Source organism: Periplaneta americana, chromosome 8, assembly GCF_040183065.1.
Source record: "Periplaneta americana isolate PAMFEO1 chromosome 8, P.americana_PAMFEO1_priV1, whole genome shotgun sequence".
In the NCBI taxonomy this organism is placed as follows: domain Eukaryota; kingdom Metazoa; phylum Arthropoda; class Insecta; order Blattodea; family Blattidae; genus Periplaneta; species Periplaneta americana.
In genome coordinates, this window is record NC_091124.1 from 120,322,422 (window position 1) to 120,346,403 (window position 23,982).

Here is a 23,982-nt window from a genome sequence, read left to right on the forward strand (position 1 = left end):
AAGCTTGACACTTCTCATATAATCCATTTCTAGAGCTCTTGTATTCCTTCAATGGGAAGTCAGAAGAAAAATAGATGAACTCAATGCCACGAGCACTTTATCATTATTCTTAAAGTCATTGTTCCTACTTATTTTAGAATAAAAGTTACAGTGTTTGTATTTGCTTTGCAGGCCTACAGATCCACCAGAGTACAATTCACTATATGCAATTCCTGGTGCTGCATTTTTGGGACTGTATGGTTGGGGCGCAGCAAATGGCTATAATGAGATCCATCAGATGGCGTACCTTGTGTCATCACTGTGCTGTGTGGGGGCACTGGCTGGCCTCAGCTCTCAGACTACGTCCAGGCTTGGAAACAATCTTGGCATGGTGTGTGCTATGATGTATAACTAATTTTATTCTTTCTTTCTTTTTTCCTTCTGTCCTTTCTTATTTTTTTGCTACTTATCATTAGTCATTCCTTTTGTACTCTGGACTACCAGTTGTTGTTGTTGTTGTTGTTTGTTTTGTTTTTGTTGTTGTTGTTGTTTTTGTTTTTGTTGTTGATTTCTTTTGTCTTGACATCATATTAAACAATTTTGATAAATATGCTCTTTTCACATGCATTTACATGAAAATTAATTTACCGTATTTTTTCGAATACCTCTTGCCCTCAAATAAGTCGCAAACCTCACTTTTGAAACGGGAGAAAGAACAACAAAAATGTAACTTTCAGTAAATGTATTCATAATAAATTAAAAACTGTTCAACACAAATACAGTTCAGTTAACAATAAATTTTATCTTGGAACAGGACACATTTCAAAACCATCCCATGTGTATGTACTTGACTGCACTCAAGAGTGAATTTATGTTCTTTGTCTTGCTTATTAATAATGGCTATTCTGCAATATTAATTAGCAAGCAACTACCTTAATTTTGTAGGTCTATGATACACTACATGGTTTGCTATAATAAATATCTATCATCACTTGTAACTTCTTCATTCTGCGCGTTTTTGTTGTTGTTGTTGTTTTCTAATGTCAGGGATTTGACAATAAAGTTTTTATTTATTTATTTTATTGGGTTATTTTACGACGCTGTTTCAACATCTAGGTTATTTAGTGTCTGAATGATATGAAGGTGATAATGCCGGTGAAATGAGTCCGGGGTCCAGCACCGAAAGTTACCCAACATTTGCTTGTATTGGGTTGAGAGAAAACCCCGGAAAAAACCTCAACCAGGTAACTTGCCCCGACCGGGATTCGAACCCGGGCCACCTGGTTTCGCAGCCAGACGCGCTGACCGTTACTCCACAGGTGTGGACAACAATAAAGTCATTTGACCTCTTGCACTCCAATATTTTTCAAGATATTATCATGGTCAGCCACTTAAGCACAGATTTTGAGGTGTTCCGAATCCATTACTTGGTTTGAGTTGCACAATGGGCATCTGCGCTTTTTTTGTCATCATCATCATCATCATCATCATCATCATCATCCGTCATCTGGGCATTCGTCTTCACTCCCACTTCTCCATACACAATCGTCCTCTGTTCCGTTCATGATTGGAGATAACTACTTTTTAGGAAGTCTTTTGAGCAAGAGGGATTGATATGCGTACCCATGCATCACGAATTCAGTGAAAACATAGGATGCACACACTATACTCTTATCACACTTGAACTTCATTTTGATACACATACTGCTAATCCAAACACCATTTAACAATGTTAGGAGTTGAAATAGCCATATGAGAAGATAATGGCATGTGCTAGGACCAGGGGTGGCTTTCGAAGGGTTGTTGCAGAGCTGCAGCACCCCCAGACATTTGTGGCTCTTGAGACAAGAGCATGTTGTGTTGTGTTGTGTTATGTTGTGAAATACATTTATTATACAGTCTCTATTTAGCGGCTCGAATTTTTTAAAAAATTTCGCTCTCATTGACATGCACGCAATCATTAGTGAAGTCACTTCCTCCCCTGGTGCTGCCAGAGCGAAACGAGATTACAATCCAGACGGCAGTGGAAACGAGAGACAAGGACGTATTGATGAAGCCACTTCCTCCCCTGGAGCTGCCAGTCTCGTCTCGGATGCTTTGCGCGTTAGTTTTACCCCTCCCCCTGCTGCCCCTCGTCATGAATCCAGAGTTTCCAAGCGCTGCAAAATTTGCAGCAGTTTGTCAGTAGCACGCAGTTTTAAATACATTTTCTTTAATGTTGTGAGTATAACAAGTGCAACAGTGATTAATTCTGTACAATATTTACAGTCTATTCAGTTCAGTACCTTAACAATTCAGGAGAAATGTGAAATTAAGTGCCCATCAGTTGAATCTCATAATGGAAAGATCCGCTAAACAAAATAGCCTACAAAGCTCGCATATTTTTTGCTAATTTATCCAGTATCCCTGCTTTCTTCTCTCGATCTCCACACAGTCTGTATTAGATTAATGTGTTTCAAAGGCAATTCCATCAGCTGGGGCAACAAGATGGAGTTTTAAAATAAGAACAATAAATGTTCATGAGAAGAAGGAGCCATTGCTAGAATGTTTTCAAACCATAATGGAATCTGAAACATGTAACAACATCACAATAAATGAGGCAAGCACCCTGGTGCGTACTCTTGAAGATCCTGAATTCAATTTCTGGCTCAGATTTTTTCATTTATTGATGTATCATATAGGTATATTATACAACCAACTACAACATCGCCAGTTAGATATTTCTAAGGTTCAAATCTGCATATAAAAAAATTAAATTATGGTTTATTTCACGACACTCACAACTGCAGGGGTTATATCAGCATCGCCAGTGTGCCGGAATTTTGTCCCACAGGATTCTTTTAAATGCCAGTAAATCTTCTGACATGAGCCTGTCTCATTTAAACACATTTAAATGCCTTCGACCTGGGCCGGGATTGAACCCGCAGCCGACTATGCTACCGAGGCCGACTCTGCATATCAAGCTTTGTTAATGCCATACAGACAATACAGAACATTGCACAGTTGAGCAGTGAGATCTGTGAAAATGAAAACCCTAAAAAGTGTTGTAAGGTCGAAGGGATTCAGACAAGGGTTGCAGCAGCCAAGGAAGTGTGTGACCTCATTTTCACACAAGTTAACACCCGATTCCAGTTTATAAATCATCTGATATCATCATCTCTTCTGTGTCAAGAAAAATTGTTGTTGTTGTTGTTATTATCTAATGCCAGGCTTTGGCAACGAAGCCATTAGCATTCTTGCTCTCCAATATTTTTCTGTGGTGGATCCATCAGGTAGAACTTCACAGGTTATGAGATGATCTTCAGTCATTTCTTCTTCTTTGTTGCATAGAGGGCAATTTGGATTTGTGTAAATTCCTATTTTATTCAAGTGTTTGGCCAAATAATCGTGTTCTGTAAGCAGTCTGAATTTTGCTACTGCAGATTTACGTGGAATTTCTGGAATACTTTCTGGTTTTTTTATTAAAATGCTCCATTTTTTATCTTTGGCTTTGGTACATAGTGCTTGGTTTTGCTTGATTTTATATTTATTTTTAATTAGTCTTTTGATGGATGTAAAAGGTAGGCTTGTATTTGTATCCTGAATTAAATTGGATCCTTTTTTGGCAAGAGAGTCAGCAGCAGTTTCATTTCCAGCAATTCCGCAATGTGCAGGTATCCATTGCAATTGAATTCTTTTCTGTAGTTTTTGAAGTTGTTGTATCATTTTGTGACATTCTTTAATTTGGATTGACATCATTTTATATGAATTTATTGCATATAATGCTGCTTTAGAATCAGAGAGAATGACAGCATTTTGAAATTTATCTATTCTGTATAGTAGGTGTTGGAGTGAGATATGAATAGCCATTATTTCCGCATCAAAATTTGTTGTATGATGTCCTGCTGGTTGATAAAATGAGAATAACGCACACGTAATTCCTGATCCTGAGTTGTTATCGATAGTAGACCCATCTGTGTAGATATGTAACCATTCTTCTGGTGGGTATCTATTGTTCACAGCTTCTAATGCCAGCGCTTTTAGTACAGGTTTGGAAGTTTCAGATTTTGTAACTGGTTCTTCTAAATCTAGTTGAATGTTAATTGGTTCGAAGGTTAGAGGGTTTTCTCTGCTTAAAAGCTCATTTCCTGAAAATGACCTAAATATATGTGTGAAGCTTTTTCTAATGTTCGATAAAGACAAACTAAAAATGGAACTCACTGTGCTGTATCAGAGACAAGAATTCAGAAATATTAGTGATGCAGTCAAGCTCTTGCAGTTTCTTCTATCTGAGAACTTGCAGCCCTCATTTTCAGAAGTTGTGGAACTATTACGCATAGCTATCACCATACCAATGACAACTTCCAAACCAGAACGTTGCTTTTCGTGTTTGAAGAGAGTAAAATCCTATCTTAGAAATACGATGAGAGAAGAGAGACTGACCACATGAGCTATGTTTTCCATTGTAAAGACTGTGTTAAACGACATATCGGATTTGAGTAAGAAGATGATTCAAAAGTTTGCAACCTACAAGACAAGGCACATGGAACTAATCTTTAAATAAGGTAAGTTGCATGGCTTATTTTTGTATGCAGCCCTCCTGAATTCAATACCCACGAACCGCGACTGGCAAGATGTCACAATAAAGCCTAGGCATGCTCTCGATACAAAGTACCCCTATATGACAAGTGTTTTTCCTAATTCCTCGTGGTTAAGAAATAAATTATACCATCTATTTCTTCCTATAACTTCCATGTCAACCTTAGGTGATGACATCACTATCTCCGCGTTCCCTAGTAACCAAGTTGTTTGTCTCTACCATGTTTTGTTAAATGGTGCTCATTACTGCAAAGTGCAATTAATTGATTTCAATGGAGCGTTGGACTGGGGAACAACGCGGTTACGCACTTAAAGCATATTATCTTCATAACGAGAGTTTGGTGCAAACCCGATGAGCTTTCCGTATGTATTTCAACATACCATGCAACCAGCCTGTGCCATTGGATGAAGCTATTCGAACTTGGGTGAGTAACTCGGAGGCAACTTGATCAATGACAAAAAAAAGGGGCAGTAGTGTTAAAACAGTTCGAACTCCAGAGAACATTGAAAGAGTTCTACAGGGGGTTTTAAGAAGTCCACAACAACCGACCAGACGTCGTGCAATATACTGTTGTAATAAGTTGCACATCATTGAGAAAGATTCTCCGTAAGGATCTGTGATATCATCCATACAAAATTCAAATTGTTGAGGCTCTTCATCCTGGTGATAATCAACACAGAATTCGATTTTGTGAGCTTTGCTTGTTAGATTGACAGAGAATGAAGATCTTGTGAATAACTTGTGGATGAGTGATGAAACACGCTTCCATTCTCAATGGATTTGTGAATAGACAAAACTTTCGATATTGGTCACAGGCAAATCCTCGTTTACTTCATGAGAAACCTCTCCATGCCCAAAAGGTAACGGTATGATGCGCGGTTTCATCAACTGGAATAATCGGTCCATTCTTTTTTGAGAATGAGGCTGGAAATGCAGTGACTGTTTATTCAGTACGATGTATTGAAATGATACAGAACTTTTTTACACCACAATTCGCCCATTTTCCAGTGAATGAAAACACACCGTTTCAACAGGACATAGCAACAAGCCACACCTCAAGAATTTCTATGGATGCTGTGAATGCTTTGTACCCGGGTCGCTTCATTTCTCGGAAAGGGGATATTGCTTGGCCGCCTAGGTCACGTGATTTAATGGTATGTGACTTCTTCCTATGGGGACACCTCAAAATCAAGGTATTTGGGGGCAATTCACCCAGAACAATTCCAGCCCTAAAAGAACATATACGAGAAGAGGTCGCTGCGATACCTGTCAATATGCTGAGAGGAGTTATGCAACAGTTCGTGACCAGACTCAAAGAATGTGTGCGTTTCAATGGAGGTCACTTGGCTGACGTAATTTGTAAGAAATATTCTTTTTTTCTTGTTGTATACCTAATGGTTATTCATGTACTTGTCATTTCTACTCATTAAATTGATATAATAGTAACCTTTCATTCTTTTTCTGCACCTTGAAATCTTTCTGTTTGTCTGGCCCACCTTGTATATTGTATTATATTATTACTTTCATGCAAATTATAATATCCGTTGTAAGATTCTGAAACTAAATAAGAAGATTGAATGTTATATGACATTACTGTACCTGATTTGCCAATGGGTCGTTTTCGACCCAACCTGTTTCTAAGTGTTCATTAATTGAAAATTATTAAAACAACATTTGGCATTAATTTTCGTATAAGACCATATACATTAGAGTCGGGCAGACTGCCTCATTTTATCGCCCGTTCTCGGTTGCGTAATCACCGTAGTCTCGCTCGGTGCGCGAGTACCTAACGTAGCCAAATGACTCATTGATAGAGAACACGAGATTCTCTTGCTCCCGAGATTACCGATACTAGGTCATTCCCGACAGTCTCGGAGGTCTAGGCGGGACTGTAGTACTGATAAGCAAGCAATATCGCTCGGGCCGTGCTCCTATAGGAAGCATTGGCTTATACACTTCCCGGTTCTTTAAATATATATCATGTCGTAGCTCCTATAATACTTAATCAATCGCGCTGTAATTTTTTGGATTGATAGCTCAATGTCTAAGGAAAACATAGGAAAAAAATCTAACTGAAAATATTTTTTGGAAAGTGAGAAAAAAAATATTAACTTCGATGGAGTTTGATGTGTTCAGAATAGACATTTGCAACTTCACCTTTGTAGGCTGAAAACTTTTTTGTTTTTCACGTTAGATGGGGGGTCAAAGCGAGAGAAATGTTGAGAAAGGGTGGAAATTATTTTTAAAAGTGATGGCAGCTCAAAATCTTTACTGGTTCTCGAATAACGGCGAGTTAACCAAAGAGCTGTTTGCGAAAGACTCATGACTCAAACGTTTGTTCCGCAAAATTTGTACGGAACCCTTCAACGCATGAAAACCCGTTATTGTACGGATGGTATTAAATGATATTTTAATATAGGTAGTTGAAAATGAGGCTATATAGTCCGAGATGGTTTACACTTTACAGTAATTAGGCCATCTTTTATAGCAACTAAATAAAAAAAATAGTTTGTAACACAATGATGTGAAACATGAAAATATTAAAAGCTGGTTCACAATAAACCGGGAACGGAAACGGCAACGAGAACTAGAACGGAAATATTGTTAAAATAAATGTATTTAAATGTAAGCATTCACAATTAACTATTCTGAATGCTCACATTTAAATACTGTAGGCTACATTTATTTTAACGTTATTTCCGTTCTCGTTTCTGTTCCCGGTTTATTGTGAACCAGCCTATACTATAGAAAACTACACTTTCTACTGGTGTGCACGTTATAAAATATTGTTACAGAACAATCCTTATTGTATTGCAGCCATGTTGCAATATAAAATGACATAGGCCTATATGGTTTACAATAATTATCCTATATGTTATAGGAACGAGAATAACAAATTAAGAATTAATAAGATTTCTAATTCGTTGTACCTAATGGTAACTTACAAGACAATAATAAATAATAACCATCATAATAATCCTGATAATCATAATCTTGATCATCCTAATGATTACGATAATGATAATGATGATAACAGTGATACTAATAATAATAATAATAATAATAATAATAATATAATAATAATTAATAACAATTAATAATAAGAATAATAATAATCCATCGCTGTAGAGTAACGGTTAGCACACCTGACTGTGAAACGATCGGGTTCCGGTTCGAATCTTGGTTGGGACAAGTTAACACTGATTCACAATAAACCGGGAAACGGAAACGACAACGATAACGGAAATATTCTTAAAATAAATGCATTTAAATGTGAGCATTCACAATTAGCTTTCACGTTCCCGTTCCCGTTCCCGGGCTCCGGCAATCTTCTCGTTAACTGTGAATGATCACATTTAAATACATTTATTTTAACATTATTTCTCGTTGTCGTTTCCGTTCCCGGTTTATTGTGAACCAGCCTTTACCTGGCTGAGTCTTCTCGCCTCAACCCATTGAGAATTTGAGAGCAAATGCTGGGTAACTTTCGGCGCTGGACCCTGGACTCATTTCACTGGCATTACCGTCATCTCATTCAGATGCTAGATAGCGATAACAGTTGATAAAGCGTCGTAAAGTAACTAATTTAATAATAATAATAATAATAATAATAATAATCGTTCCCTCTTTTATTCTCTGTTATGATATAGCAAATATAAGTGACACTCGGGAGGAAACGCAGAATAAATATGGGGAGAAATGCCTGTTATTATTCGGTCGAGAAGCTTTTGTCATCCACCCTGCTCTCAAAAAACTTGAAAGTTAGAATTTATAAAACAGTTATATTACCGATTGTTCTGTATGGTTGTGAAATTTGGACTCTCACTTTGAGAGAGGAACAGAGCTTAAGGCTATTCGAGAATAAGATCCTTAGGAAGATATTTGGGGCTAAGAGGGATAGAGAATGGATGAAGTTGCACAACGTAGAACTACACGCATTGTACTCCTCACTTGACATTATTAGGAATATTAAATTCAGAGGTATGAGATGGGCAGAACATCTAGCAGGTATGGGCGAATCCAGAAATGCATATAGAGTGTTAGTTGGATAGTCGGAGGGAAAAGACGTTTGGAGAGGCAGAGACGTAGATGGAAAGATAATATAAACATGGATATGATGGTAGAGATTGGATTAATCTTGCTCAGGGTAGAGACCGATGGCAGGCTTATGTGCGAGCGGCAATGAACCTTCGAGTTCCTTAAAACGCGTTTGTAAGTAATTATGATCAATTTTTGAAAGGATCTACTCTATTTAGTTATTCTGTCCTGCCACTTGCAAAAATGTTTCCATTTCACATTCAGCATTTTATCAGTTGGGAAACAAAAATATCTTTTGTCAGAGTCTTTGGTCCTTTATAATAATATAAATAAGTATTAATTAATTTATTTCGTCCTTACACAGCGCAATAACAACGAAACATCCAGATGTGAACGCGCAATATAATAATACAGACGTGTGATATCCATTACTATAGCGTATACAAAACACTATCGAATGGTTAAATATGGAATGTCAACAAAATGCTGATAGCGAGAAAGTATATCATAGCTCCAACCATATAACTTGTTATTGTTTTAGACTAGCTTAGGATTAGGTAACGACTGAAAGTGCTGCATTATTTTGCTTCTCCAGAAAGGCAATAAGTAGTTCATTAAAATAGTGTGACTTCTGTAAGAATGTCGACAATCATAATGTTCTGTATTATTGCATACCACACTGCTGTGCCTTCTTAAATTACTTTATGAACATTAATATTTCAGAAAGAGTCACGAATTGCAGTGATGAGCGGCAATTAAGCCGGCAGTCAGTGTACGCATTTCATAACGATAAGTCGGCCGTGCGATAACAGGCCGGGACCCGGTATTCCTCGTTCCCGAGAGTGCCAATCTCGAGAATACGATTCTCGGAACTGGCATTATCGGCCAGCTAGTCTCGCCTACGAGAACGAGCGGGAGTAAGAGGCTGTTTGCCCGACTCTAATATACATATTCGGTTTTCGTCAATTTTCACAAAAAAATAGTTCTGGGAATAAATGGATTAATAATAATAATAATATTATTATTATTATTATTATTATTATTATTATTATTATTATTATTATTATTATAACAACATAATACAATAAAACTTCATGTATACGCTTTTATTGATCTGAAGAAAAAAAATATGTGAGAAAACTTATAATTGGGCATTTAATTACATCTGAAATAGCATGAATAATTAATAACATGTGATTATTTTACAAAAAAAAAATAATAATTCGTTACAAACGCACTTCCTCTTCTTCCACTCATTGGAATACAAAAACCAATCAGTAATCTTCTCGTCATATCAGGTTGAGTCTACTGTCAAAATATTTTCAGTTGGAAGGGGTGTTAGAATAGTTGTATTCAGTACAGTCACAGCTTTGGACCTGGATTCTCATTGTTTAAAATGTTCTATTTTTTTCCCTCTGCACATACATACTTCTCTCACCTCTCTGAATTGATTCTCCCACAGATGCATAACCGATTTACTGAAGCTAGCACGTGCAGAGACAAGGATAAGCAGCTTCGAATTTCCAAGAATTTCAAAGCTGACCACATCTTAACAAAGAGCACATATTGTACTGTATTTACGCGATTATAATACGCACCTCTTTTGACAAACTGTTGCCTTGAAAACTGCGGTGCATATTATATAAATTTAATGCTCTGTTTATGTTACAAGATTTTGTGTGAAACAACTGACACAAACGGCCATTGCGAGTTCGTGTTTTCACGTCTTTTGTGAACTTTTAATTCGTAATTTCTAGTCCATTTTGCCAGTAATCATCACTAATAAGAATAATATTTTTAACTGGTACAATGACTTAAAAATTTTATGAATACAACACTCAACAAATGCGTGTCTTTAATTAAACTAAAATAATTTACCAATAATCCCTGATGAAAGAGTAGCATGACGTTAGTCATTGTCATTCAATGTTCTGATACCAACCCAGACCTGTTGACCGGAAGTTTCAGTTCTGATATTGCAAATGAAGATGAATGTGATATATGGCTAGAGGTAAGAGAGTGCCTTTATAACCTGTCTTAATAATATAATTTTGATCTTGAGTGGTTTTTAGCACAGATGCGTATTATATTCGCCAGTTTTTTTTTCTGGATTTTAGGATAAAAAAATGGTATACATGTTACATTCAATGGCATAAATACTGTATTTTCGCATTCTTACATTTTTATGGCAAATCTAATATTGAGCAAAATTTAATTAAAGCATATAAATGAAGTTTTGCTTGTATCTCTTGGGGTTTAAAATACGATCATATAAGTGTGGAAAACATGTAACTGAATTAAATTAACATGGACAGTGTAGGAAGTTTGCCGGATTTCAGGAAAAAAAATGTAAGTGAGAAATGTGTGATAAATGAAGTTTTACTATAATTGTAATAATAAGGCAATGTCAGTTTTCAATTTATAAGATATTTTACACTTTTCCAGGTGCATTCTTCTAATTACAGTACTTCAGTTTGCCAAAAATAACAGTTTGCCATAATTTGCAGATTGGTGTGAGTGGAGGCATTGCTGCAACCCTGGGCCACATGGCCCCCAGTGTTGATGTCATGACGCAGATGGCAGCATGTATGGCTGCAGGAGGTCTCATAGGTACAACTATTGCTAAGAAGATCGAGATCACCGATCTTCCTCAATTAGTGGCAGGATTCCACAGGTAACTCAGCTTATTGCATGGGTTTTTTCTTTTGGGTGCAAGTGTTTTATTCAAGTGCTATTCACCAATATTTCGAACTATAGTGATGATTAATCAGTTTTTCCATATTGTGTGCTTAGTATAATAAATATATCACTACTGAAGTTCATAATTATGATGTTATTAATGAATTAGTAAAAAAAATCATACAAACACTATTAAAAATAGGATTGATGTGATCCGGGCTAAAGGGCTGTGATCTGTTGGAGCTGTTCCTACCATACATTTCGTCTGCTACTTCAGCAGATATCATCAGTGATGTGGCACACAGGAGTGCAAAGATCTCCTTAGCATGCCAGGAATGACTGGGACTGTGACTGGGTTGCATTATGGTATTTAGGATCTAGATGGATTGTGGCTTGCCATTGTCACCGTGGTCCGCACCAGTAGTCAAAGTGTTGTGACCGGTTACCGGTGTTCAGCTGTTGGATGAACGGTTTAATGTGTGTGTTTCTCAGGGTTGGGTACCATGCTTGATTGACTTTAAGGCCTTCTTCCTTTCGATTGAAGTTGTTCTTGTGCTTATAGATTTCAATGGTTTCTTGATGTAATCTGGCATAGAAGTGTGATGTGCCGCTTAGGATGTCAGTGTCCTTGTGTCAGTGTCAGCTTAATTAGGCTTATTTTAGATTTATGTATTCACGTTTAAGCCTACCTACCATGAACATAATAAAATACATGTACAATTTTAAGTAAAATATTCTGTATTAAAACAGTTTGTTCAGTACTTACCAAACTTCTTTACTTAGGAGTCAAGTAATCAGCCATTTTACTCTATTGTCTCCTACTTGCTCAATACACACTTTCTCAATTACGTTCTACGAGTATGTTCATTATTTCAGTTACAATTTCACTGCTCCCTCTCCTAGCTTCGATGCATTCTGTTCAAATGCAGCAGCAATTTTATCCTTGCTCTTCCAGATTGTTTGACTGTGAAATTAACTAGGCCAAACTGACGACACACGTAAGCTTTTTTAATTCCATTCTCAATTTGATGAATCACTAACTTTTTCTTCGAATGTTAAAACTTTTCTTTCAGTGCCATACTGCGTTAAAATGCGTGCACTTAGTGAAAACTTCCTATCGAAATTGATGGCATGCAGGTACCGTTAATATCGCATGAATTCAGGCAGATTACAATGGAGTGGGGAATCTGCCTGCATTCCAGGGTTCTATGACAGAAGGGGAAAGTAAAGAATTTTGCCTGGTTACCAGATTTCAACAAAATATATCTTAAAATACTTTGGTTCTTAGAAAATCGTATTTCAAACTGAGGTTGAAAATGACATTATATGCGAAGTAGATGCATATATGTTTGCCATATTAAGCAATGTAGAAAAGCTTAGACTATGTGTTATGGGGAATTAGTTGGGACCACAGAATATTTGACGTTATAGGCGAGGTGTCGCACAAAACGAGGTCGCTATAACCAAGTTCTACTGTACTTTTGTCAGAACGGTCTATGACATTCTCTACGACACTGAGTGGCAAGCAGGCCTGGCATCAGGGCTTGTCATTCCCACTGAATAGAATCCGCTACAGAAGCACACTACAGTCTTTCTCTCTCTGTCCCTGCCTTCTCTCTCTTTTCGTGCCTTCAAGGATACAGCACATGGTCACATTGCAACTGATAGCTGCTGTTCTGTTACCTATGAATTCTGTTAATGTTTGTATTGTTGTATGTACACCTTAGTTGAAGATTGAGGATTGTAGCTTAATATGGCACCACAAAAGTTTACATTGCAGCAAAGGATTGATTTATCTTGTCGAGTGTCACTTGATAATGGAGAATTGTGGAACAGTGCGATGACGTTTTGCAACGCAATTTCCTGGTGTTTCTGTTCCACATAGGACGATTATATTAAACCTTGTAAAAAAGTTTAGAGAAATGGGGTCAGTTCTGAATAAACTGGAAAGAGAAATCCAAGTGTACTTCATTTAGAGCCACTAAAATTCTTAAATTTAAGCCCTAGAGAGGGACAGTAGTGCATGAATTACAGTACAGCCTAGAGATGTGAGTCGTGAATTTTTGTAACTGGGTTTTACGAAGTGTTACTAATGGGGTTGTAGATCCTACAGTAATTATTTTCACAGATGAAGCATAGTTTTACTTACATGGCCATGTTAATGCAGAACATTAGATACTGGCGTTCAGAAAATACTCCTCTCATTCATGAAACTCCATTACATGATTAGAAGGTTGACATATGATGTGCTGTAATTGCTTATAGGATTATAAACCCTACATATGATACAATCAATGGTGACAGATAAAGAACACAAATACTCAACCCATTTTTTGAACAGTTAACCGATATCGAGTGTCAGAGTGCTTATTTCCAGCAGGATTCAGCAACTGCCCATACAGCAGCCGAAACATTGAATTTGATAAGTGAAATATTCGAAGACAGGGTTATTATTAGAGGATTTTGGCCCTCTAAGTCCCCCGATTTGTCAGTCTGCTATTTTTTTTATGGGGAAATGTAAAAAATAAAATAGAGAAAGACAATCTGTGAGTTAAAAGACAGTATTGTACTAGAAATCTGGAGAATTACAGAAGACGAACTTCCACGTGTAAATGCCAATTTTCTTCGGAGATGTCAGGATGTGTTGCAGCAGAGGGACATCATTTTCAACACCTTTTGTAGTCAAGGTTGTTTAACAATATGGATACTGTAATTTTAATAACCGACTCTAGCTACTGTAACGGACCCCATTCAGTGGGAATGACAAGTACTGACGCTGGGCCACTTGCTGCCGAATGCCATATAGAATGTCAGACTGCTGTGTATCTGTTTGTCTGTCTGTCTACCTACTCACCCACCAACCTACCCACCTGCCTACCTACATTTATTTATCTATTTTGTATGTTCCTTGGTTCATTCATATTTATTTGTTTGTTTATTCATTCATTCATACATACATTTATTTGTTTATTTATTTATTTGTTTGTTTTGTTTTCTTTGTTTATTTGTTTGTTTATTTGTTTATTTATTTAGTTATTTATTTATTTATTTGTCTGTCTCTTTGTTTATTTATTTATATTTATTTATTCATTTATTTATTCATTTATTTATTTATTTATTTATTTATTTATTCATTTATTCATTTATTTAATTGTTTATTTGTTTATTTATTTATTTATTTAGTTATTTAGTTATTTATTTGTCTGTCTGTTTGTTTATGTATTTATATTTATTTATTTATTTATTTATTTATTCATTTGTTTATTCATTTATTTATTCATTCATTTATTTATTTATTCATTCATTTATTTATTCATTCATATATTTATTTATTTATTTATTTATTTATTGATTTATTTATTTATTCATTCATTTATTGATTTATTTATTCATTTATTCATTCATTCATTCATTTATTATCCATTTATTTATTTATTTATTCATTTATTTAATTGTTTATTTGTTTGTTTATTTATTTATTTAGTTATTTAGTTATTTATTTGTCTGTCTGTTTGTTTATGTATTTATATTTATTTATTTATTTATTTATTCATTTGTTTATTCATTTATTTATTCATTCATTTATTTATTTATTCATTCATTTATTTATTCATTCATATATTTATTTATTTATTTATTTATTGATTTATTTATTTATTCATTCATTTATTGATTTATTTATTCATTTATTCATTCATTCATTCATTTATTATCCATTTATTTATTTATTTATTCATTTATTTAATTGTTTATTTGTTTGTTTATTTATTTATTTAGTTATTTAGTTATTTATTTGTCTGTCTGTTTGTTTATGTATTTATATTTATTTATTTATTTATTTATTCATTTGTTTATTCATTTATTTATTCATTTATTTATTTATTCATTCATTTATTTATTCATTCATATATTTATTTATTTATTTATTGATTTATTTATTTATTCATTCATTTATTGATTTATTTATTCATTTATTCATTCATTCATTCATTTATTATCCATTTATTTATTTATTTATTCATTTATTTATTTGCTTATTTATTTATTTGTTTATTTATTTATCTATTTATTTATTTTGGATTCGTGGGTGTATTTGCAGTTTGCTCGTATTTTTAAGGCCAAAAAATATGGAGTCAATAGTAACAGTTGTTTCTTACTGAACTCTGCTCTGTGTATTAAGTACTCATTACTTACTGTTTGGTATATTTCAGTTTGGTCGGATTGGCAGCAGTTCTGACTTGCATTGCCACCTATATTCATGAGTTCCCCACCTTTGCAACAGATCCGTCAGCAAATGTGGTTAAAACTGCTACGTTCCTAGGTACTTACATCGGGGGTGTCACACTCAGGTAATTTTATTATATTTATTACTGGATGCATGATGAGACAGAAGCATTGATGGAATGAGATAGTTCAGTGCAGAAGTTCTCAGGCCTGCTCCAAAGCTACAGAACTTGTGCTTTCTGTCTTCTCCTTTTACTCCTATTAATTCTCCTATTTTTCTTATTCTTTTCCTCATATTTATCATTAATTTGAGAGCATGTCGTTATTGTCCGATAGTACACTATTGGTCATTGAATTTTACTAGTAAAAACTTGGCTACAGAATAAAATCTCTGTCAAATGTGTTAAAAGATGCATTCAGAAGTTCTGTTACAAATATCCAGAATCTCGCACTCTCAAATTATACGTGATTTTAATCGCAATTGCAGTTCTACAGAAGTACAGTTTAATAGTTCAATTATAATTAAAATTGAAACTGTGCTAGCTATATGGAAACCTATAAAATTTAAAAAAAATGGGGAAAGACTAAATATGGAAACATTCAAATAAGTAAAAACTGCGTCATTGATAAAATATCTGTTTATACGAGGTTCATCCAGGAAGTAAGTGCCAATGGCCAATAAAGAAGACAAAAACATCAATAAGGAAGAAATATTTATTGCACTATTTATAGAGATTCACTGGCTACTTCTCAACACTGTCACCACTGTTATTGAGGCATTTATCATACCGGTGCATCAGTGTTTGTATGCCCATGTCATAGGAGTCTGCCGCCAATGTCTAGAGCCATTAAGTCACTGCTGTCTGTACCTCAGCGTGGTTGTGAAATGTTTTCTTGCCAGAAAGCACTTCACGAGACGGAAGAGATGAAAGTCACTTGGCGTGAGGTGGGGGTTGTAGGGTGGATGGTCGAAGACCTTCCATCCAAACTGAAGCAACAGATTCCGTGTAGCATTGGCTGTATGGAGTTGTGGATTGTCGTGCAAAAGCGTAATTCCTCTTGTCAGCATTCCATGGACCGTCCTCCTCAGATTTCGCAATGTCTGACAATACTGCTCAGCATTAACAGTCTCTCCTCATGGTAAAAACTCACACATGAGGACACCACGTCGATCCCAGAAGACAGTGCACATGATTTTTTTGACAGATTGTCTGCTTGAATTTGGTTCTCACAGGTGAACCACTATGCCGCCAATGCATGGATTGTTGTTTTGTTTCTGGTGTGACATGCGACACCCATGTTTCATCCCCAGTGACAACATTGTCGAGAAACCCATCCCCTTTCTCTGCATACTGGTGGAGGAATGTCAATGGTGTGGCAAGACGTTTCGTTTTGTGTTCATCTGTCAGCTGCTTTGGCACCCATCTTGCACACACTTTCCGCAAACCAAGCCACCGGGAGATGATTTCGTGCAGCAATGAGTGAGAAATCTGGGGGAATTGACCAAAGAGTTCCGAAATTGTGAAGCGCCATTCTGCAAAACTGCTTGCTGCACACTTTCCATCAGTTCTGGTGTCACCAGGGATGGTCGGCCACTACAGTCTTCATCATGCACATTGATTCGGCCTTCAGTGAATTGCCTGCACCATTGTCTGACCATATTGTCAGTCATAATATCAGGTCCATATGAAGGGTACACGGGAAAAACGATCAAGGTCCATCAAAATTCGAAATTGAGTTAATAATGTCATCTAATAGTGGAAAGGGAGTACTATCAAGTGGTCTAGCTAGTTTTCTTTCAAAACGATCATAATCCTCGAAAATGAGCATTAAAGTTTTCATGTACTTCAGTGTGTGGTAAAAAAAGTCGGGTGCTCTATGAAATCACAACTGGAGTCTTACCTATCCTATACCTGCCAGATATTGGTATTAAATATTTTCATGATTTTACATATTTTGGTACATATTCAGCTTATTTTTCTTACATAAATATGTACATATTTCACACCTTGATATTACATAAAAATCCGATCCCTAGTTATGAAGGCGTCATCATCCTGTCAATGAAATTAAGTTGAGTGGCCTGTTTCACAAAGGTGGTAGGTGATTGCAAAAAAAAAAATAGTGGATTAATAGTAAAATTAAAATATGTTATACCAAGGACAGAATGGACGCACTGCTTTCATCATAGACATGCACCTGCTACAAAAATTATGCTGAACAATCTGAAAAATATTCTCTGTGAAGTTATAAGAATGGTTAATTTTATTAAAAGTCAACAATTGCAGAGAAGGTTTGCTAAACTGTGCAATGAAATGAACGCAAACAACAACATGCTCCTATTCCACGCTGAGAGTAGATGGTTATCATGGGAGAATTGTTAACTAAACTTTTTCAATTGCGAGATGAATTGATAATATTTTTCCAGGATAAACAAACTTCACATATTTTTTACAAGATAATGGGTGTATGTTGCTGTTGGCTTACTTAAGTATAGCTGATATATTTTCGCATTTAAATGATCTGAATTTGACTTTGCAAGCGTGTGACAAAAACATTGTTAGTAACAATCAAACTCAATACTTTTATTAAAAAGCTTCGTATTTGGATTATCCACCCTGGAAAAAAGAAATGTCGACACTTTCGATTGTATTGAGAAAAATATGTACTCTTGTTAATTGTCTGTTCGAGAGTTGAAAATTCAATTGTGTGGTTGTTTTCTGGTGGGTACTCAGTCTGATTCATGAAAAGTTGTTGCAGCTGCAAAGTTACCAGTTGAAACTTACAGCCAACTCATTGAACGATTTACAATGGAAGATCTAAGTATGTTTTGGCTTGCCTGTCGAAGTGAATACTTTTCAAGGGCTTGTTGTCTACAGTAGCAGTGAAAACTAAATTCAGGAATCGTCTGTTATTGTCTGAAAATAGTTTTCTTTTGTGTGTTTCTAATGTGGATTCACTTATGAATGAAAAACAGTCATTCATTACATAAGAAAAAATTATACTTTATACTTTTTTTTTTTTAAATAAATGTGTGTTATTGTATATCTAATAAATATGTTTTTAAATACATGTCTTCATTTTTCGGGTGGAGAGGATGCTTAATTCCTTTTGTACACATTAATTATTTTTATTTTGCGACCATCTTGATGATGGGAGCACCCTGGTGGTTTCAGAAAATGTGTTAGAGGTTTAAATATATTTCCTTCATTGTCAAGTTTCTGAAGACATTAATGTTAATAAAAGAATAACTGTGTGCTGCAATATTTGTACATGATATCCGTACAAAAAGTATGGAAAAAGAAAAAAAAGAACATTGACTGACTATGATACAGTGTCCGTAAATATGGAATGTTTGGTGTCTTATATTGGGAGAAGTTTTTCTGACCTTAAGTACAGGACATTCTGTACAGTATGGAGTACCTGGCAACTCTAATGGTTGTTGAGTTTACAGTTGTGAAGAAAACTACATATATTTTATTATCAGTAGTTGAGGGAATTTCATTTTGATAAGTTCTCGTAAGTATAATAATAGGTTAATTTATTAATTTCATGTCATACTTAATTGAAGACAATCATATCATTAATTTAAGTATAATTTGTCTCCCGAAATGTTAAATTATTCCTTGAACAGATTAATACTTGATATTAAAGAAATGTTTTTTTCTGTGTTCGTTATAGTTTTATGTTTTTATTTTTTTATTTTACTAACTATTGATGTTTTATAGTGGTTCTCTGGTTGCGTATGGCAAGCTGCAAGGTCTCCTGAACTCGGCCCCATTGTTGCTCCCAGGTCGCCATGCTATTAATCTGGGGTTGGGTGCAGCCAACATTGGAGCAATGGCAGTATACTTCATGGACCCCTCCATGACTACTGGACTGGCAATGCTTGGTGCCACCACTGGCCTCTCTACCATCATGGGTGTCACACTCACTGCAGCTATCGGAGGTGCGAAATAAGTTAGTTGGTTTCCATTATCGAGCATTGAGCATTTAAGTTACATATTGGTTTTTCGGAACTGGATTCATTTTGGATTTATCCACCTCGAAGGCCTACATGTGCGTCAGTAGATGTGACTACTACATATACTGCGTGTTCAGTTCAAAGTGTGTCATGGTTCGCTGTATGCCGTCATGTGGCTAGTCGTTGAGCCTAGAGAATTTAATCTTCCTACACTTCCACAGAGGCGTATTATGTGTGTGCCAGAGAAGTTCCCTAGTAAGTACGGCATTCATTCTGAAGAGTACTTACCGATATGTACGGTAACACTTGTAGTGGCAGGAATGTGAACTGTTTGGAAACACGTACTGAGGTGAGTTTTTTTTTCTTACTGTCAGGATATGTGGAGAGGGTTAAGACAATTACTTACGTATTTGTTCACATTAACTGCGACGGTCAACATGGACACAGAGCATTTGATTTGTGTTATGGAATGTTGCCGTATGCCACCGATGATAACATATACCCTGCGTACGACTTGCCCGTGCAAAACTCGTTCGAAAGACATTATGGTAGCACACAGACTTTACAGACCGCCATCTGTTGCTACGACGTTCAAGTTATACAGTACACGTTCTCAAGTTCAGATTGAACGCCTTGATTAATAGGCAACTTCCCTGACATAAAAGCTGAAACTCGCTTCAAATCGCTGACTCACAACAGTGATGTCATGACACAGTAAACCAGTAATTGTCATGGTAACATTTGTAACAGATGTTGTGTAAAGGCAGGCTTACACATAGTGAAATATAATATAATCTCTTTTTAACGAATCTGTGAGAGATCACTTTTCTTTTCCTTAAATACATGGTTTTCTTAAAAGTGGGTTTATGTAAAATGGTAAGGAAAGGCTAAAATAACTAGTACTAACATGTGTGTTACATGCCAAATATAACCATTTACAGTAGAATCCCTCTTAACAAGCACCAAAGGGACCAGGCTAGTTCTGGATACGAGATTTTGCCGGATAATTGAATAAAAACTGGTATATACAAAAGAAAAGTTCCGTATTTTATGTAGGCAAATGTTGAAACTGCAGCTATATGAAGCTTATTTCTCTATCACTTGCTCATAACTGAATAAACATAAGGACTTCGTGGATTTTCCTTATTAAAACACATGACACAACACAAATAATACACTATTAAAATTCTAGGTTGGAATATTCACTGAAAATGAAAATTCGCGCCAACTTCCTAATGTGGCAATACTGATGGCCCGAACATAACTAAATAAACATAAAAACTGTGTGGATTTTCTTTATTAAAACACATCACACAACACAAATAATAGGCTACACTAATTTTAGGTTCGAATGTCCAGTGAAAATGAAAGTCCGTGCGAAATTCCTAATGTGGCAAAACTGATGGCTTAGATTATGGCAATGTGGCAGATTTAAACTTTTTTTTTTTTGGCCCGGCCAAAAGTGCCATTGTTTTGATATTGCCAGTTATTTGGGTGCCAGTTACAAGGGATTTTACTGTACATAATTAGGCCTACAATTATTATTTACAATACATTTTTATTATAATATTTTCTAACTCTTCAAATAGTGAGGCACGAATGTTTTTCCATTTGGTTGAAGCCAAACCACACTGAAAATGTCTTTTTTCTTCTTTACTCCCAATAAAGAAGTAATTGATAAACATGCTTTTTTGCCATATGCGATATTGTTATTTGAGGATTAGCCTCAGCATCTCTTAGTATTTTCACTTTCTGTCCATTAGTTAATTTCTTCCATTTCGTTGCCATTATGATGCATAAACAGCATAAACTAACAAAAATAAACTTCAAAACAAGATCCGCACAACTCGTGAGAACAAAGCAATCAAAGTAACCACTCTGTGAAAGCAACACAAAGCAACATCATAAAGAACGATAAAGAATAATTCCACATTACTGTCAATTAAGATGTGGTATCGAATATGCCAGTATTATTGATTATTGAAAGTCAAATTGTTATTTCGAGCTTCATTATCAAAAATCCACTTGAAAGGTATTCCTTAAAAGTGGTATTTTCCTTAAATCTGATCTCCTTAATAGCAGAAATTAATTACACTATTCTTATGATAATTTGGCTGGACTTAACAGATTATTCTTTAAAATGTGAATTCCTTAAAAACGAAAACGTTAAAATTTGGTTTTACTGTATATCACTCACTTTTAATTAGTCAATATAATGTAAGCTATATTCATACTGCACAGGAGTGGTGCTTGGAGGAAAAACGGGTGGAAAAACATTTAATTACACAGTTTAACCCCTTGGATGATATGGACGTAGAATATACACGCAGTGATGGACGTAGTTTTTACGCAACTAGCGGTGTGCACAGATAATGACTATTTTACAAGAAAATACTCCATAAATATATTTTATAAATATCCTTTGAGTGTGATTATAATATAAACTTGCCTCTAAATGTTGTGGAGTATGATAAATTTCGAAACAGAGCTGGAAACACAAGGGAACATCGCCACTTGTGGCACACATGATACACACTTCCTTGCGTATTCCCTTGGACTTACAAACGGGCTGCGTATTTCTTTTTTTCTGTGGAGGGGATTCGTGTGAGAAAATGTTTTCTTTTAGACAGAGAATTGCCATTTTGGTGACTTTTTTCCACCTGTATGGATGGGTCGTTCAATGTAGTGATTTTGAATTAGTGCACTGCAATAGCCAGTTGATGTCTAAAGGTACGGTCACACGTCGCTACTTTTGCTGCACAACTTTTGTACTGCAGCTGCAAAAGTTGCGTGTCGTGTTCACACGTAAGCCAAAAGTAGCATGCTGCACGCTACTTTTGCAGCCGCAGTCATGCTGCAGGTTTCCATCTCCGTGTTGACTTCTCAATATACATTTTGTGGTTATATTCACATTATTAAGAAACTCATGCGAAAGCTTACTTATCTATTATTTGCTTTTCTGCCCTAACTAGTATTCAGAAATTGGCATTATTTTTACTGTAAAGCTTTTAAAAACGCCTATATACTTAAATGATAACTAACAGCATATTCACGTAATCAATGTTGGCAACCCTCCTGTTTGAAACTACACTACAGAAAATTAAAATAATTAATTATATCGTCAGCAAATATGCTCAGACTACAAATAATTTATTTTCATCACATCTAACATTAAAATATATCCAAACAATAAAAGTATCATTGGCACATATGGGTGGCAACACTGGTCGCAACTACAGCAAAAGTTTCAACAAAACCGATATCAAAAATGCTGCGGCTGCAACCCTGAGAAACCTGTTCACACATCGCTACTTTTAAACTGCACGCAGTATGAAAAAGTAGTGAGCAGCAGGTTCGGCAGCCGCTACTTTTCGGGTTGCACCATTGTTCACACGTGTATGAATGGTCTTCGGTAAACCAACTCTATTTGTGCGTACTGCCCCACACACATTACTTCCCATATTGTACAGTTCTATGAATAATTTAGGTGAACTGTAGCAATTCTCTAAATATAAAGTTCTTCCCTGACCCAGCAGTGAGTCTGCAAGGTGCAGTACTATTGAGCCAGAAAGTCCCAAATCTTTATTACCTGTATTGTCTGTGTCTTTTCCTATGTATACAATACTATTGTACAGGTATCCAATCCCACTTTCACAGAAGTCAAATGTTTTTATACCAAATCTAGCCTGTTTGGTCCGAATAAATTGCTTCCAGCCAAGTCAGCTCTTCCATAACATAAGACTTTCATCCACAGTAATTTTGTGACCAGGACAGTATGCGTCTTTGAATTTATTTGTTAGGTGGTCAAAAACTGGTAGTATTTTGTGCATTGTTTCCCTCTGCGTCCTGGCTTGTGAAGTGGAGAAATTTCAAAATTGATCTGAATTTATTTTCAGATATACATTTTCCAAAAAAAAAAAAAAAAAATGAGTGGCAAGCACTTCATCAGTGGACCAGTACATTTCAATGTTAGGCTTGCAAATTACTCCCATAAATATTATCAAGCCAAAAAAAATGCAGCATGCCATCGCTTGTAATGTCTTTCCACGAATGAATTCTACATTTTGTTAATAATTTATTCTTTCAGACAAGTTCCTCTTTCACTCTGTTATGATAGGAATTTGTCTCTATTATCAATTTGACCAACTCATCATTGAAAAAGTGGACAAATATATCTACTGGTTGACTATTACCTATTTAGCCATGTGCCTGATTGAACCTCACTGACGGAATCTGCAAAAGAGTGACATACCATTTTACTGCCATTTCGCTCTTTCCATAGTCCTTCCTCACCCCTGGACCCCACAGCACAGGCATCACGTCATCATCACTGTTGCAGGTTGCATTTATTGGTTCTTCAATATCTTCTTCACTGAAGTTATAATCTAAAACCTTTTCTACATCATTTGTTGTCAAATTTTCTGTGACACACCTTAGAAGCACTTGCACATGGAACTATGACTCCGGGCTTTATGACACAACAGAATGTCAGCAGACATTAGTGTAAGAGTAGCTACTT

General features: G+C 35.7%; 1 protein-coding gene across 3 annotated transcripts in view; it reads left to right on the forward strand.

Moving 5' to 3' along the window:
* Positions 1-23,982, forward strand: part of LOC138704991 (NAD(P) transhydrogenase, mitochondrial-like) — a 157,149-nt gene that overhangs the window by 116,794 nt on the left and 16,373 nt on the right. For all 3 annotated transcript variants that reach the window (XM_069833507.1, XM_069833508.1, XM_069833506.1), the window contains exons 12-15: positions 172-370; positions 11,104-11,270; positions 15,487-15,624; positions 19,228-19,448. In XM_069833507.1, the coding sequence (XP_069689608.1) occupies positions 172-370; positions 11,104-11,270; positions 15,487-15,624; positions 19,228-19,448 (725 nt within the window). The remainder of the gene's footprint in view (positions 1-171; positions 371-11,103; positions 11,271-15,486; positions 15,625-19,227; positions 19,449-23,982) is intronic.